The sequence below is a fragment of the Thalassophryne amazonica genome, chromosome 1 (assembly GCF_902500255.1).
Source record: "Thalassophryne amazonica chromosome 1, fThaAma1.1, whole genome shotgun sequence".
Classification (NCBI taxonomy): domain Eukaryota; kingdom Metazoa; phylum Chordata; class Actinopteri; order Batrachoidiformes; family Batrachoididae; genus Thalassophryne; species Thalassophryne amazonica.
In genome coordinates this window covers 47,243,768-47,261,915 of record NC_047103.1, presented here as the reverse complement: position 1 = coordinate 47,261,915, position 18,148 = coordinate 47,243,768, and the positions used below count along the sequence as shown (strand labels likewise).

The following is an 18,148-nucleotide window of genomic DNA, read 5'->3' as shown; positions in this document are numbered from 1 at the left end:
AAGGCTGTGAATACTTACGTACCTGTGATTTCTTACTTTTTTAATTTTGAATAAATTTGAAAACAATCTCCAAAAACAAAAAGACACCTTTTTTCATATCCTTCTGGGGTATTGTGTGCAGAATTTTGAAAAAAATTAACTTACTCCATTATGGAATAAGGCAGTAAAAAAAAAAAACAAAATATGGAAAAAGTGAAGCGCTGTGAATACTTTCCAGATGCACCGTACATTCTACATTTAAAATATTAGTACCACAATAGCACAGCTGCAGTTTAATAGTTGTTCTCCCCAAATACCATCATACACACCTGTAAAATCACTGCCAAGAAGCACAGAACACCAGTCTCCAGTTACTTTAGCAACACGTTTATCGCAACAGCTTTATTTGCTCTGGCAACATTATAATACATGTCAGAAGCTGGTTTCCATTTTATTAAATAAGAACAGAATAAATATTCAGTCCTGAACCAAGTTGCCAAAAACCTCTCCATTTTTTTCTGTGGGAATTAATGTTAGAGGAACTCTGTGAGAACACTCATCCTTTCCTTCAGCATCCACAGAAATTAAACCATACATACTACACCACTCTCACATTGTTAGAGTCCATTACTCTTGTAGTTTTGTCATTGATGTTGACTGCAGAGACGTAGAAGTGACGGTAAACACAACAGATGCTCAGCTAAATAATCCACCTGGGCTAAATAAGAAACGCAAAAAAACATTTTGGAGAAAGTTTAAGAATAATCAGCGAGAACCCAGGGATTACCCTTTTTAGTAACGGGGAGTTTCTAATCGATCAAATTCCCATTATTGGAAAATTCTGTTTGGCATAAACAACAAAGAATAATAACACAAACAATACTGTCTTCTCTCTCCTTATTGCACATCTTAATTACTAAATGGATTTTCTTACCCTCAATTTGAATTGTGTTGCACATATGTGTAATTTTAAGTCTCAAAGTAACTGAACTGAAAGATTTATGGATGAATTTGACTGCAACTGGATGGTTGACAGGTGCAAGAACACAATTTAGGGCAAAAAAAAAAACAAAAAAAACCTGCTGGATCTAAAGAATACAAAATGTCAAAGCTGGTACACTTCCCAACAATTAAGACTTTTCTAAACAATCAAAGGGACACTTTAAAATGTCAAAGCCTTAAAACAGAGTACTGAAAGAATGACCTAACTGAAGATGTTCCACTTCCATTTGAAACAGAGGGTATGTAAATACAAGTGGTAGCAACACTATTTACATATTCTGCTGAATAAATCAACTCTAGGAGTGTTTTATGTAGTTCCGATGTGACAGAAATGTCACAAGTATCAGACATTAAAGTGACAAAGAGATGCATCAGTAGCGGCTATTAAGCACTGATGATGCAGGTCTCTGGAGCACTGTGATGTAGACCAGTACAATATGGTTACGGGATGAAGAAAAACAATGTGCTGCTGAAATCAGTCTAAAAAAATAAAGTTTTGTAAATTTTCTATTTTCATAAACTCTTATCTGCACTTCTGGTTCACTGTTCTTCAATTTCCAACACGAGGTACATTTTCAAAGAAACTAAACCATGAAAGCGCTATGTACATGCAAAGCCCGGTAGGGTCTGCTCATTTCATCCAGCGGGGAACACCATCGTTCTGTGGGAGACAAATACATCAGTCAGGATGTAGTGTAAGCACGGGCTGCCTGCAGATGGGGCAGGTGTTGTTTTCCGAGAGCCAGCGGTCGATACAGTGGATATGGAACTCATGGGAGCAGGGCAAACGGCGCAGCTTGTTGCCCTGAGCGTACTCGTTGATGCACACGCTGCACGCACGGCCCATTTCCCCGTCTAGATTGGCCTGACCGTACGTGCGTGTGGACAGATTGTCAATCTGTTCTTTTGTCAGGCCGCGAGGGTGTTCATCATCGTCTTCATCATTCAGCAAGAAGAAATGCGCCAACCGCAGGATGGGAAGAGTCCCATTTTCCACTAGGTTGTTGGTGTCTCTACTTGTGGCCCGTCCCTCTGGGGTGCTCAGTGCTCCTCCTCCAAGCCTGGCCTGACCACCGTGGTCCTCTTCACTCTCCACCAGACTGACGCTCCCCTGATCTGTCCCAACTGTTCCAGTACGACCTGCTATGTTTTCATTTATGTGGAAACGACCAGCTGTGTTGGAACTACCATTTGTACTGCTGGCATCGGTGTGGTTTGGCACAACAGTTTCAGAGTCTGACTCTGTCTCCATTAGGGAGCTGAGCTCCCCAAATCCAGTCATAATCTGGCGCAAAATGGAGCGTAGGGCTGTGGAATTGGGTTCTCCCAGGCCTGTCTCACTAATGCGCCTCAGTGGAATCCGTATAGTGCTTACATAGGTGCGGATTCCAGCTCGCTCCGAGCGGGAAATGGTTCGTCTAAATCCACCGCTATCACTTTCAAATGTGACGGTATTCTCAGCAACCCGAGCACGAGAACGTGTTCTGCTGGCTATACTATCCCGGTCACGATTTTCACCAGGTCGAATCCGTCTCACTTGCAAATCCAACATGATTGTTGGGTGGCGACGGAGTGCTGAACTTGCCGTGCCTGCTACGTGAGATTCACTCTCACGCTCCCCTGCATCTCGAGGTGATTCAGATAAAGCAGCAGGTTCTGCCACAGCTTCCTCAGAATCCATGGAAACAGAGCTTGTGCCTGTGCTCAACTCAAGGGTATGGATATTAGAACCACTGAGACCACTGCTTGACTGAGGAGTTTCACTGGGAACCGGTGTTCTGTCTAAAGGAGAACGACTCCTTCTTGACAATCGGGAAGCAACCCCAGTCCCTGCTGCAGCTCTACGTGTCCGTCCACGAGAACGAGTCTGAATACCATGTGATTCCTGAGCCACCGCTGAGGTTTGTGATCCAGCCTGGGGTGACACATGGGGATAGTTTTCAGATGCAGCCATCTCCCCACTCCTATGATCTGTGTCAGCATTCAAGGCGTGATGTCGCAGTGGTGGAACTTGATCAAGGGCGCTAGTGGTAAGAGCAGGAAGAGGCAGTGGTGGAAAAGAGTGCACTGTTGGACCTCTCCTCTGTGCAGCGACATGGGGTGCCAATGGTGCAGGAAGTACTGGAGCACTCACGGAAAGAGTTGTGGAGCTGCTGCGTGTTCGTCGTGTCTGCATCCTCTGACTGATAGGTGGGCGGGGGGAGGGGTAAAGGCTTGGTCTTGGTGTGGGTGAAGGGCGAGCTGTGGAGAAAGAAGAAGCAGTGCGGAGTACGGAGCTTGAAGTGGTGTGTGGTCCAGTTAGTGGCAGCTCTGCAGGGTCTGATGTGTCACTGTGTTCCCCTGGCTCTGGCTGATCATGGTTAATGTTTATCTCCAGGCTAAAACGAAATTCTCCGCTGTTAGGATTGGTACGGCTGACTGCACGCCATGTCTGGTTTCCACTTTGTCCACTGCGGGTAGCGTTACCAGTGCGCCTGAATGTGTTCAGCCACTCTAACAATGAGTCACCATTAGACGTTTCTGCTCCATGCTCTGCACCCCCTGAAAAGAATAAATATGAAAAAAAAAAAAAAAAAAAAAATCAGTATTTATTTAAGTGACAAAAATCATACTTCCTCAGTGGGCTTTAATTTCTGTGCAATATACAACACTTTATATCCCTACATCACTGAACAGGATGCAAGTCCAATACAGGCCAGGTTCTGTGGCTCACTGGTGGCAGTGTTCATCTCTGAATTCCACAGCATGAGGAGAATGAGATTCTAAGGCTGAATCTCAATTCTACCCCTCAGCCCTTCCCTTTATCCCTTCCCCTCCGTTTTGCGCGGGCACAAGAGACAGAGGGGTGTCTCAATTCTCTTTTTGGAGCGAGGCGTAGGGTAGGCGAAGGGCTTCAACCCCTCCAAATGGAGTGAATCTGGATGCATACTCCGTTTGGAGGGGTAGGAGGAGCTTACTGCTGTCTCCAAAGAAACAAACATGGCGCCGAAAGAGCCGCACAAATGAAAGCGGCTTTCATTACAAATTACACTGTTTAGAAAGTTATAACTTGCCAAAAAAAATAAAAACTTTACAGGCAATTGCCCTATGACAGCAACGTGTATGCTGCTGGATGCATGTTGCATAAATTGTCGTTCTGAGGAATATCGTAACTTCGTTTGTGCGCTGAGGCGTTATAACGCACATACACATGAACGCTACGATAAGTCACTTATTTCTCACAATGGAGAAAATCGTGATAAAGGATAAGCACGTTAATTCATATGTTCATAAATGGCTGGATAATATCGATCCCTGTTGTTGGATTTCAAGGTCTGTAACGCGTGTACTTTGTAAACAAATAGGGAGCCCTGGGCACACTCGTCTCCTAATAAACTTTCAGGCAGAAAATGAGAAGTTTCACCAATGGGAGCAAGTTGGAAAATATATACACACACATGTATGTTTAACAAATAACCTGACGTCCTAATAGACTGATATTATTTGTCAAGGAAATTTCTAAAGGAAATAGGGCAGGATGTAAAAAACAGGGAGAATTTGAAAAAGAAATATAAAGTTAACAGAACTAGATGCAGCCCATAACATACATACAGGTGCTGGTCATATAATTAGAATATCATGAAAAAGTTGATTTATTTCGGTAATTCCATTCAAAAAGTGAAACTTGTATAATGTATACATTCATTCCACACAGACTGATATATTTCAAGTGTTTATTTTAATTACTAATTATTGATGAATGATTGAATGATTAAACAATATTAATTATTACTATTGTTGATTAATTATTAGTAGTATTAACATTAATTAATTATCAATACTATTATTAGTATAAATTACAAATTAATTAACATGATTGCGATGCGTCAAAGAAATCTGCGACTGCTATTTCTTTGCATTTACGCAGAAAGGTGAGAAAATAAAAGAGCAAACAGGCTACTGAAACAAGTTGCATTTCGGTTGCCATGTTAAACAGTGAAGACGGCAGTTTTACACGGGCAGTTTTTTTTTCTCCTAAGGCGGAGGGGTGTCTCAATTCATAAGGCTAGAGGCATACCCCTTCGCCTTACCCCTTGTTTTAAAGGGATAGGCATAGGGGTAGGGGTACAAAAGAGAATTGAGATTGGGGGTATGACTCCCTCTGAATGGGACACCAGTCCAAGGCAGGGTACTTCCCCAGCTCAGGCTTTAGGGGCGAGAATCTCTAGGCACCTCACGATTCAATTATGATTCAGAGGGCTGCCATGCCAAAACAATTAATGATAGAGTGATAGATTTTTTTTTTTTCCTTTTTTCTGTGTATGACTACTTGGTACTTTTCAAATCAAAGTATCTGTCATAAACCATAATGAATTTACTTCCCATACTTCAACAGCTCAGCCATATTTTCACCTGCAAGTCTCTCATTCACTGATTCTAAATTCTAATAACCAGACGGAGTTGTTGCCCCATGCCAAAAGTGCCTGTGTAAGTGGGGGCTCATGTACGCGACTGACTCCACTTTTGACACTCCACAAAAATAAAAGGCATTTACACTGCATCCAGAAAGTATTCACAGTGCTTCACTTTTTCCACATTTTATGTTACAGCCTTATATCAAGATTGATCAAATTATTTTTCCCCAAAGTTTACACTAATTACAATGTGAAAAAGTTTTTTGAGATTTTTGCAAATTTATAAAAACAAACAAACAAAACTAAGAAATGACCAATTGATAAACTAATCCCATCTGCTCAAAGTGATGATAATCAGTGAAATCACCTGCTGGAGATGGTGGCTGAAAAGAAAAGCTGCACCCTCTTGGTCCTTTCTGGAATGTCTTTGGACACCACTGACTTATAAGGTCCCACAGTTGACAGTGGATGTCAAAGCACAAACCAAGAACCCAATGGTCACTCTGTCAGAGCCCCAGCATTCCTCTGTAGAGAGAGGAGAACCTTCCAGAAGGACAACCATCTCTGCAGCAATCCACCAATCAGGACTGTATGGTACAGTGGCCAGATGGAAGCCACTCATTAGTAAAAAGCACATGGCAGCCCACCTGGAGTTTACCAAAAGGTACCTGAGGGACTCTCAGACGATGAGAAACAAAATTATCTGGTCTGATGAGAGAAAGACTGAACTCTTTGGTGTGAATGTCAGGCATCATGTTTGGAGGAAACCAGGCAGCATCCCTACAGTGAAGCATGGTGGTGGAAGCATCAAGCTGTGGGGATGTTTTTCAGTAGCAGAAACTGGGAGACTAGTCAGGATTGAGGGAAAGATGAATGCAGCAATGTACAGAGACATCCTGGATGAAAACCTGCTCCAGAGCGCTCCTGACCTCAGACTGGACCGACTGTTCATGTTTCAGCAGGACAATGACCCTAAGTACACAGCCAAGATATCAAAGGAGTGGCTTCAGGACAACTCTGTGAATGTTCTTAAGTGACCCAGCTAGAGCCCAGACCTGAATCTGACTGAACATCTCTGGAGAGATCTGAAAATGGCTGTGCCCCGACACTCCCCATCCAACCTGATGGAGCTTGAGAGGTGCTGCAAAGAGGAATGGGCAAAACTGCCCAAAGATAGTTGCACCAAGCTTGTGGCATCATATTCAAGAAGACAAGCATTGAGCAAAGGCTGCAAATACTTATGTGAATGTGATTACTTAAGTAAATTTGCAAACAAACAAAACCTTTTATGTCATCATTATGGGGTATTATGAGTAGAATTTTGAGGGGAAAAGGAATAAGGCTGTAACATAACAAAATGTGGAAAAAGTGAAGCGCTGCGAATACTTTCCGGATGCACTGTACATCTTTACCCATGGCAAGCTCACTGTGCTGCACTAATGTGCTTTGTACTTGTGTCAGGATAATTAAAATGGGAACGCGCATTGTGATAATGGCAAAACTTACATACACCACTGATTTGCTGACTCTTAAAACATGGTATGGGAGATGTGTTTTAAATTTCAGTGTGAGTTCAGAGGCAAAAATTGTGCATACAGTTGTCTCGAACACAGCTCACCCTAAATGACAGCTATGATACTTAGCAAATAGCTAGACTTATAAATAATGCCAGAGACCCCAATTTACCCTGCCCCCCACACACTCCCACAAAGTTCAAACTGATCATCCATGCACTGAAAGGTACTGTACATCTGCATATCTTGCACAGCCCCATTCCACTATATTTGTTTGACAGTGAACATAGTTTTGCCCATTTTGTCTATTTGACTCTTTCACTTCTTACAGAAGTATTTTTTCCTGTTATTTTCATTGTTGTTTTGGATTCTTTGGTAGTGGTTTATGAAACAGAATTTTGAGTCTGCATTCACTGGAGCCTTTTGTAACCCCTGCCATTGACATACACATCTTTCCAAACCAGAAACCCTGGATGATCAAAGAGGTCTACAAACTTCTCAGAGCTTGTGATCTGGCATTCAAATCAGGAAATCAGGTGACAGGGCCCCATATATCATGGTGAGAAATAACCTGAGGAGAGGAATTAGCTGTACAAAAGGAAAATCGAGGAGCATTTCACTAACACAAAGCAGGTGTGGCAAGTAGTTCAGCAAATCACAAACTTCAAAAGGCAGTACCTCAGCTGTTTCTTTGCACACTTTGTAGTATAAACACCACTGTCACACACACCTCTTCCTGACATCACCACTGTCTGTACAGGAAATTGATGTGAGACAGGTGTTCAGGTCAGTGAATCCTAGGAAGGCTACTGGCCCTGATGGAATACTTGGAACTATACTCAAAGCCTGTGTTTTTGAAATTGCTGCAGTTTTCACTGATATCTTCACTTTCTTCCTGTCACTAGCCACCATATTATCCTGTCTTAAATCAGACACTATAATCTCAGTCCCAAACATACCTGTTGTAGACAGTTTAAATGACAACAGACCTGCTGCCCTCCAACCCATTGTCGCAAAATGCCTTGAGACACTAGTGCTAAAGCCCCTTTCACACCGGGGATGCTTTGAGTTGCTTCCTGTGGCGTCATAATGACGCGTCAGGTGTGAGCAGCAGGGGGCAGAGAGGAGGTGAGGATGCAGCCTGCAGGTTCTCTGCACAGAGGAATCAAAGTGCACAGTTTGGCTACATCCAGACTGTAGCCTTCTGCTTCTACGCAGCGTCGTCATGATGACACGACGCAACTGGAAGCAGCCCCGGTTTGAAAGCTACCCCCCCAATTGACCCCAACCAATTTGCATATAGGGACAATAAATCCACAGAGGGTGCCATTACCATCATTCTCCACAAGGCTCTAGAGCACAAAGAACACAAAGGGTCCTATGTTTGAATGCTTTGTATTGAGTACAGTTCTGCATTTAGTACTATCACACTGATAAAGAAATTACTCCACCTGGGCCTCCACACTCACCTATGCACCTGGATTATGGACTTTCTTACAAACCATCCTCAAACAATTAAACTCTGCATTCATCTCTCGTCCCCCCTCACAATCAGCATTGGCTCCAATCAAGGCTGTGTGCTGAGCCCACTCCTGTCAATCTGTACACCTATGACTGCACGCCAGTTCACACCACCAACACCATTGTCAAGTTTTCGGATGATACCACAGTGACTGGACTCATCTCAGGTGGTGATGAGTCTGCCTATCAGGATGAGGTCCAGAATCGGACACGGCAGTGCTCACCTAAACAACCTGACACTGAACACAAAGAAAACAGAAGAAGTCATCTTGGACTTTAGAAAATGCAAAACTGAAAGCCCTTTCCCATTTACATCAATGGTGGCTGTGGGGAAAAGGCACACAGTTTCAAATTCCTATGCACCCTCAACATGGACAATCTCTCCTGGTTCACAAACTCCATGGTTTCTGTAAAAAAAAAAAAAAAAAAAAAATGGCACAGCAACACTTGCACTTCCTCCATGTCATAAAGAAAAATAATCTGTGTGAGAGGCTCCTGGTGGTTTTCTATCACTACCATAGAGAGCATTTTAACATACTGCCTCACAGTGTGGTACACTGGATGCTCTGCAGCTGACAAAAACAAAAGCCTTGCAGAGGATTGCCAACACAGCTCAGAAAATCACAGGCTGCCCTCTCCCCTCACTTCCGGACAGCTGTTACCATGCCAGAGCCAAAAACATAATCACAGACTCTTCAAACCCTGGTCATCACCTATTTAACCTTCTGTCCCCAGGGAGGTGATATAGATCAATTCAATCACATACCACCCACCAGATTCACAAACAGTTTCTTTCCCAGGGCCATTCAATTACTCAATCAACATAAAATGATTCTAAAATTTAAAGATATCTCACCACTACCTTTGACCTATGCAGTATATTTAATTGTGATTTTATTTATTTTACCTCTCTATTTATTCTACATTTTAACCTTTTTTTTTTAAACTATTTTTATAGTTTCCTATTTATGTGTGCGGTGAGAAGTGTTGTGTCGCACGTGTGTTGTTTTGGAGCACTATGGAAGGGAAATGTAGCAATTTCATTGTTCTTAATACAATGACAATAAAGGCTTCTATTCTTTTTCAAATTATTTAACAATACTGAGTATGTTTTATAATAAACAGAGTTCATAAACCCTCAACTAGTTTATTGTGAAGCTGCTCATCACATACCATCGCCACACATTAAATACAGAAATAGTCCAAAGATGTCTTTTTTTTGTGTGTGTATGATGCTCTTCATCTGGACCACTTTCCAAATTTCAGCACTGGAGCTGTTCATCTTTTCCTTTTAGACCCTCCTCCTCACAATGTGTTCTTCCCTCCAACCTCATTGTGCCAGCTGCCAACATATGCACCTCTGTAGCACAAAGATTATACCACTGATACATCAAATAAATAACAGTCGCCACGTTTTGCAGGCACTGGAGTCGTAGAGTATATTTTAAATATGTTCAGGAGATGCTCTCTCACTAATTTTTCAGCCTGCCACACAAACGCAAACACCCATTTTTTTCAGTGACAATGGAGTGAATGCAGCGTGCAGACCTGCAACATTTTGTCATAAACCTGCAGCAGGCTGGTTGTAACCCCTGGTGCGACAGGGCCCTTAAATAAGGCATCATGTAGGTACTGCCAGGTGTAAAACTATCTTCATTTGTTTTATATTTCTCTAAATGCAGACATATAAGCTCTGATACACAAAGGAGAGATGATTAGATATTGCTAGTAGAGGTGAGCCTCATTAACACGCACAAGTTGCAATTCGGCTTTACTCGCAGTCGATTTGTGGACCCTGAAAATTTAGACTACCATATAAAAGTCCATTTTGATTTGACCGTTATTGGGAGCGGTGTGTGCAAATATACGCCTCGGGTACGTGCCTGCCCCTCACGCCTGCCTCATGTGTGAGGGGCAGGCGCATGTATAAATTCCGGCCAAATCTGACCTGGCGAGAAGGATCTAAAGCGGAATGTCACATCCAAAAACTTTGAATCGTCCACAATCGTCTGCACTGATGAAGCCTTCATTGCTTAAGTGCAGCCGCCACAGAAGGAAGAAGATCCCGAGCCTACTCCGGGTTAGGAAATCATTACCATCCGGCAGGGAATCACACTTCAAATGGTCAAAACTATTGTAATATGGCAAGGTAAGCTAATTTTAAGTTTTTTTTTTGTCAACCTTATTAACTTGCAATTTCAGATAACGGTGGTGGCGGCGGTGTGATTTTGTGGACCCCCTGACTTGCGGGTGTTAACAAGGCTCACCTGTACTAGGCTTCTGTTAACTACTTAAATCAAAAACGTGACAACTAACACAATTCAAATTTGGGGGGGAGATTGGGAAAAGTCCTTCCACTTCTTCCCTACCTGTCACTCTTCTCCCTCCAGCTACTCTCGCCTCTCCCTCAGCACTACCACCCTGCACTTCGCCAGAACTTGTAATCTGTGAGCGCTGCTCACTGTCGGGCTGAGTTGACAAGCTCTCCTTTGCTCCATCAAGCCGCTGCCGGAGCTCCTCAGCAGTCACCTCTCCTGTGAAATAATGTATACGGACACCGTTACGCATGTCAGCAGCGTCACATCGAAAACAGCTTCTTCTGCTCCCACACTGATGATTTATTCTGCAGATTATTGCTCATCGTCAAGAAATGAAAAGTGGCAATCTCAAAACGTGTTGATATATCAACAAAATGTACGTCCTCACCAGGAGTGCCAAGCAGGTTGCCGTCTCTCATTAGACGGTACTCCTCTTCACTCAGTTCATTAATGAAGTGATAATATGCCTCCTCTCGCCGAAGACGCTCTGCCTGCCTCCGTCGTTCATCTCCCCCACCAGGAGGGTCCATCACCAGAAAAGTGCTGGCAGACAGGTGGGTGAGAGCATCAATCAGGAATGGATGGCTTTATATTTTGCTATTCTTGATGATAAAGACTGAAGTGAAATAATCACCAACAGATCCCTTGCTGAACATACCAATTTGTGATGTGCTATAATAAGCAATGTACATACCCGTGCACATATTCCTGCTCTTCCTAGTAACAGGATTACCAATATATAGACCTGGGTATTCCTAGTCACACTTTCTATCTGCTTCCTTGGAAAAGACACTTCATGTACATTGTCCCAGTCAACTCGGCTGTTAAAAGCCACCAGCCACGGCTGGGGAAGTAACATGCGTCAGACTGGTGTCCTGTCCAAGGGAGTTGTAGATCCTCTTCTGCTCACTCTACTGAATATGGGGATAAACACTGGCATAAAGGGGCTTGAGGGCCTATAAAGGACTTGACCATTCTTTTTCCTATTACCCCAGGGGATTTGACAGAAAACGTCATAATATTATCCCTTTCCATTCTTTGTTCCGCCAGAACATCCAAATGGTGAGAGGGTGCCCCTTGTGCATTCTATGCCCCCCCCCGAGGAACACCCCCTAAAGTCAAAATTACCACCCATTAACTTGTTTGACCACCACATACCCCGAGTTCACATTCCACAATGGCTGCGCCAAGCATCAACAGGAATGAAAGCTGCCAGTTGTATTTTTTTTTTTTTGAACTGTCTATTTTGTTCCCAATTTAATACACAGAACTGTCCTACTGTTGTCTATGGACATGCTGCTACAATATTTTTATGCCTGAAATACTGCATCATGTGCTGTTTATCACTGGTGCCAGTCATACTGGCTAACCTGGTAGATGTTTCCAACAACAACCACAACACCACACTACAAACTAAGCAGTTAACTGAATCAAACTGCCAAGTAATTTCTCACTACAAGGAATGTGATCTACACACTACACACTAACTTCTGCACATACAACCCCTGGCAAAAATTATGGAATCACCGGCCTCGGAGGATGTTCATTCAGTTGTTTAATTTTGTAGAAAAAAAGCAAAACACAGACATGACACAAAACTAAAGTCATTTCAAATGGCAACTTTCTGGCTTTAAGAAACACTATAAGAAATCAAGAAAAAAAGATTGTGGCAGTCAGTAACGGTTACTTTTTTAGACCAAGCAGATGAAAAAAATATGGAATCACTCAATTCTGAGGAAAAAATTATGGAATCACCCTGTAAATTTTCATCCCCAAAACTAACACCTGCATCATATCAGATCTGCTCGGTAGTCTGCATCTAAAAAGGAGTAAACACACCTTGGAGAGCTGTTGCACCAAGTGGACTGACATGAATCATGAGAGATCAACACGAGAGATGTCAATTGAAACAAAGGAGAGGATTATCAAACTCTTAAAAGAGGGTAAATCATCACGCAATGTTGCAAAAGATGTTGGTTGTTCACAGTCAGCTGTGTCTAAACTCTGGACCAAATACAAACAACATGGGAAGGTTGTTAAAGGCAAACATACTGGTAGACCAAGGAAGACATCAAAGCGTCAAGACAGAAAATGTAAAGCAATATGTCTCAAAAATCGAAAAATGTACAACAAAACAAATGAGGAATGAATGGGAGGAAACTGGAGTCAACGTCTGTGACCGAACTGTAAGAAACCGCCTAAAGGAAATGGGATTTACATACAGAAAAGCTAAACCAAAGGCATCATTAACACCTAAACAGAAAAAAACAAGGTTACAATGGGCTAAGGAAAAGCAATTGTGGACTGTGGATGACTGGATAAAAGTCATTTTATGTCATGGACAATTGAAAGGATGTTTGGGGATGATGAAATCATTTTTCAAGATGATAATGCATCTTGCCATAGAGCAAAAACTGCAAAAACATTCCTTGCAAAAAGACACATAGGGTCAATGTCATGGCATAGGGTCAATGTCAATGAGCAGATCTGATTTGATGCAGGTGTTAATTTGGGGGATGAAAATTTACAGGGTGATTCCATAATTTTTCCTCTGCTTGGTCTAAAAAAGTAACCGTTACTGACTGCCACAATCTTTTTTTCTTGATTTCTTATAGTGTTTCTTAAAGCCAGAAAGTTGCCATTTGAAATGACTTTAGTTTTGTGTCATGTCTGTGATCTGCTTTTTTTCTATAAAATTAAACAACTGAATGAACATCCTCTGAGGCCGGTGATTCCATACTTTTTGCCAGGGGTTGTAAAAGCCAGAGGTGGTGCAACAAAATACTAGTGATGTGTTGGAGCATTCTTTTGTTTTTCATGATTCCATAATTTTTTCCTCAGAATTGAGTGATTCCATATTTTTTCCTTCTGCTTGGTCTAAAATAAGTAACCGTTACTGACTGCCACAATTTTTTTTCCTGATTTCTTACAGTGTTTCTTAAAGCCAGGAAGTTGCCATTTGAAATGACTTTAGTTTTGTGTCATGTCTGTGATCTGCTTTTTTCTACAAAATTAAACAACTGAATGAACATCCTCCGAGACCGGTGATTCCATAATTTTTGCCAGGGGTTGTATGTCCTCTTCTATATTACTACATCTGTAACAGCCAATAAATAAGCTGGGCAGACACTGTACGATATTTTCAATTATTGTACTTGGCTCCAGCTCAAACTGTGCGACAAAACCACAAGGTGTAAAAGTTCAGAGCACACGATTTATGTTCTCACACTGTATGGCCCGATGCTCTAATGCGATCTGACTGCTCACATTGTACGTTCAAAAACCATGTTTCCAGAAGCAAAATGTAAACAGAAGCTTTTTTTTGTCTTTTTTTTTTTTCAACTTTATTTACATTTCTTATTTTTACAAAAACTCTCGATGGGAGACATCAAAGTTTAAAAAAAAAATACAAGACTTTAAATGAGTTGAAGAATAATGGGGGAAAAAGAAACAGAAGCTGCTCTCTCAAAGAGATGATCACTGTTTAAGCTCTCTCCGGTGTTTGCACATGCACAGTGCAAGAGACGCTTGTAGCACTGCTTCAGCAGCGTGGTACCCTCATGACGGCCGACCAGAATATCAAACAGGTTTGATTTTCATCCGACCATACGACTGCTGATCAGGAGGTGGTCGTGAGACGTTAAATGCAGCTCGTTACTCCATGTATACTACACGATTACATGATTAAGCTGAAACTCGGCGCGATCCAAAAAATTCTCACACGAGTGAAAAATCGGCTGAAAAAGGGCCAAAACTCGCACAATGTAAGCCCAGCTGTAGGTAAACTGATGTTGCTCAATTGACTGCAGGTGTGAATGAGTTTGTGTGTCTATGCATGTCAGTCAAGGGATAGACTGGCAGCCTGTCCAGGGTGTACTCCACCTCTCCAGCCTGCCCAGTGACTCTTAATTTAATAAAGAGGGAAGACAGAGGGTTCAGAAAATAATGAATAAATGTAAAGACTTTGGTTATACTGTGTTAATCAGTAGAGCAGTCATTGTCATCAGCTTGCATGAGACAGCAGTTTGTGATGCTTTCAGACTTGCCTCTAATCTGTGAGACCACCCTAGGAGGAAATTTTACAACCTGCTCTAAATCTACTTTGCATGAAAAGTGAGAACAGCTTAACAAAAAGCAAGAGAGAGAGCAAAAAAAAGGTAGAGTGTAAATGGAGACAGGGACTGTCTTCAGCTGAAATTAGGCAGTATATCAGAAAAAAAAAAAAAAAAACATTACTTTGGAATTGTTCCAGGGAGGTTAAGCACAAATAAACAACCACACGCAGCACAATTTCCTGATTCCCCTCTTTCTGTGGCTTGTAGGGCTAGCCAATGAGGCCTGTGGACCACATTTGTCCCATGCTCTCTATGTTTTGGCCCTCCATGGCAAATACACTGCAATATATACAGTTACCATCCGTAGGTCAAAATTACACAGTGATAAGAAATTTTGCGCCATAGAGTCAGAAAATAATAAATGATATTTTTCACTCTCAATTTGCTGGGGTAGAATCAAGGTTTCATTTTTAACAGTAAAATAAACTTGTGGGTCTTATATATACACCAATGCATCAGCAAGAATATTTTAAAATATCAAAATTTAAATGGTTGGAGATGCTGCTTATTTTTTCCCCTTTTCTCAGCTGTTCAATGGCTAATCTGAAGCCAAGGACAACACTTTAACCGTTTACCATTTCCTTCCAGCTACTATTTGATAAAAGATACTTAATCATAGCTATATACACACGTGTGTGTGTGTGTATATATATATATATATATACACACATATATAAATAAAACTTAAATTACTGAGAACAAATACCCATTTTCACTGCAAACAATTGAAGAAAACAAATGCCCTAGGAATGTATTCATGTAAGCCAATACGTGCGAACTGCTGCGTAGCGACGCGAAGCTCGCTCTATGGTAGATGAAGGCACAAACCGAAAACGGCACAAAAATTCAGCCCCAGTGGAGAAAAAGCCACAAACCAGATAAAATTGTCGTAAAAAGCCACAAACCAACGGTAGGCGAACACAGACATTATAAAGAGTAGACACCACAATGGTCAATGAGGCGCAAGAAATGCAGCAGCCATCTTGGACCGATCATCGTAGTGATTCTATCACAAGGCTGATGGTAGATGAACATATAGTGCAGCGGCAGAGGGGAGAAAAGGGCTCTAGAAATGAAGATACCCCTACCGGAGGTAGAACAAGTTGAATTGGGTATCAAAATAAAGGTTAGGATCTCTAGTTTCTAGAAATGTTGTTGTACTTTGCAAAAAAGGTGTACAACATGCCCGTTTAACCCCTTCTGTCCCAAAACACGCCGAAAATATCTAAATTCATCTACATGGAAATTGGTAGCTACTGGTTGCTGGGAACCACAATTTAACCCCATATCCTGATGTTTTCTTGTTAAGAACAATATGTAGAAATAATTTATATTTATTTTTAGGGGTACCTGGCCTTACCAGGGGGTCTGCTGCCCCCCCTATAATCACATTTTAACCCTTTTTTGCATATTTTTCTCTATTTTTTCCACCTCACTAAACCATTTAGGGTGTCTACAATTTTGATTTAGATAGAAATAAACCACATTGGTGTACACTATCTAGAATAATAAGATTTTGAATGATTGGTGGCATACAAACATGTTTTTAACCCCTAAGTACCAAAACATGAAAATTCCGGAATTGTGCCTAATTGCCTATTTTGTCACTTTTATCACTAGATTGTCCTTACCACACCAATTGTTATGGTTTGTATAATGTGATATAGGTCCTAGCTCATGCATGTTGGTTGAGGGTATCTGGGAGGGAACCCTGGGCCTATCAGGGTTCAGCAGCATTGGGCATACACTGAAAAGATTTCCCAAAATTAGAACTCTCATCTTGTTTAATTTGTAGAAGGATTAAACAGTATTAGTTTACATTCATAGATGGCAGTACCATCAAGGGAAAGCTGACAATATTCAAGGTGTTGGCCTCCCATAAAACAATAGGTGTCATTACCTGCTAATAAGCATACTGTCTTATGAAATGGCTGATATTCGCACCAGAGTTAAAGCTTTGTCTCATGAGACCAGAGAATTTTGTTTCCTTCGCATGTCTTTTGGAAAACTCCAGCCACTCCTACCTACTAAGGAGTGGCTTCCATCTGGCCACTACCATACAGACTTGATTGATGGATTGCTGCAGAAATGGTTCTCCTTTTGGAAGGTTCTCCTCTCTCCAGAGAGGAATGCTGGAGCTCTGCAGTGGTGGGCACAGATAATCAAAAAATTAACTTCGATAACAGATAATCAGATAACTGAAAAGTTATCTTCGATAAAGATAAAACAATAAACCACCCAAAAATGTATCAGAAGTTACAGATAACCAATAAATTCCAATATTGTCTCTGGTACATTTACAACTACTAATAAAACAAGTTTAAGTTTTAATGCCATAATAGCTTCTAGTAATATTAAAAGTAACAACAGACCCAAACAATGAGACCACACTTTTGTCTTTGAACATTCTGCCCCTGCTGGAAGCGCTTGTTTACTACAGCTCTCCCAGCACAAAGGCACTCTGAAAGCAGCCATAAAGACAACTCTCTATCAATCACAACGCTCTGGTCAGGTGGTCTTGAAAAATAAAGTCATGTTGACTTATGGTTTTGATTTATAAATAACATTAATACCGATAGAATAACTCCATTAATGTCAATTCTGTCATTGGTACAAAGTTAAAATAAAGCATATATCTTTTAATGTTGAATAATGCACTAATTCTGAGGTTTTGTAACAAACACAGACAGATCGCAAAGGATTCTGGGTAAAAGTGCCTCTGCTAAACACTGATTGGTTCAGTCATTCATTATGTAAACCGACACATTAATGTGACATCTGTCGTGTGTTGGTGTTTACAGATAAATGTGCTTTTGTAAAATATTCAATTTTTTTTTATTTGTAAAAACAGGCATTTTTAGAGAGCCCTGGAAGTGTCATTGCAAAATGTTTTGCATGTGGAGAGAATGTGCGCATGTTTTATGATGTTGTAAAACATGCTTTACACTGTGCGAGATGATTTTTCATGCAGGAATTTTTTTGGACCGAGTTTCAGGTTAATCGCGTGTCCTGCATTGTGTAGTGTACATGGAGTAACAAGCTGCGTTTAACATCTCAGGACCACCTCCTGATCGCCGATCGTATGGTCCAATGAAAATCAAACCTGTTTGATATTTTTCTGGTCGGCCATCGTGAGGGTATCCTGCTGCTGAAAAGCTACAAGCATCTAACCGCTCGCACTGTGCCTGTGCAAACACCGCAGAGCTGTCTTGTAATGTTATTTTATTATTTTTTATTATTTATTTATTTTTTTGCTGTTTTGTTTTTAAACTTCATTTGTAAAAAAAATAAAAAAAAAAGCCATT

General features: G+C 41.3%; 1 protein-coding gene across 2 annotated transcripts; it reads right to left on the bottom strand.

The window, feature by feature from the left end:
* Nucleotides 1–345: 345 nt before the first annotated feature.
* Nucleotides 346–11,297, bottom strand: LOC117509512 (E3 ubiquitin-protein ligase RNF6-like). Of its 2 annotated transcripts, none has more exons than XM_034169239.1 (3): nucleotides 11,117–11,297; nucleotides 10,780–10,944; nucleotides 346–3,522 (listed from the first exon to the last, which is right to left on the bottom strand). In XM_034169239.1, exons 1-3 carry the CDS (start codon nucleotides 11,256–11,258, stop codon nucleotides 1,661–1,663), a joined length of 2,169 nt encoding a protein of 722 aa, XP_034025130.1. In that variant the 5' UTR covers nucleotides 11,259–11,297; the 3' UTR covers nucleotides 346–1,660. The 2 variants fall into 2 exon arrangements, with proteins under 2 accessions (XP_034025130.1, XP_034025139.1); XM_034169248.1 differs by having other exon boundaries at nucleotides 10,873–10,944.
* Between the last annotated feature and the right edge of the window lie 6,851 nt (nucleotides 11,298–18,148).

Coding starts and splice junctions, on each gene's coding strand:
- LOC117509512 (XM_034169239.1), bottom strand. CDS start 11,258: ATGGACCCTCCTGGTGGGGGAGATGAACGACGGAGGCAGGCAGAGCGT. Junction 10,945..11,116: donor CAACCTGCTTGGCACTCCTG/GTGAGGACGTAC, acceptor ATTATTTCACAG/GAGAGGTGACTGCTGAGGAG. Junction 3,523..10,779: donor TGGAGGGAGAAGAGTGACAG/GTAGGGAAGAAG, acceptor TATTCTTTTCAG/GGGGTGCAGAGCATGGAGCA.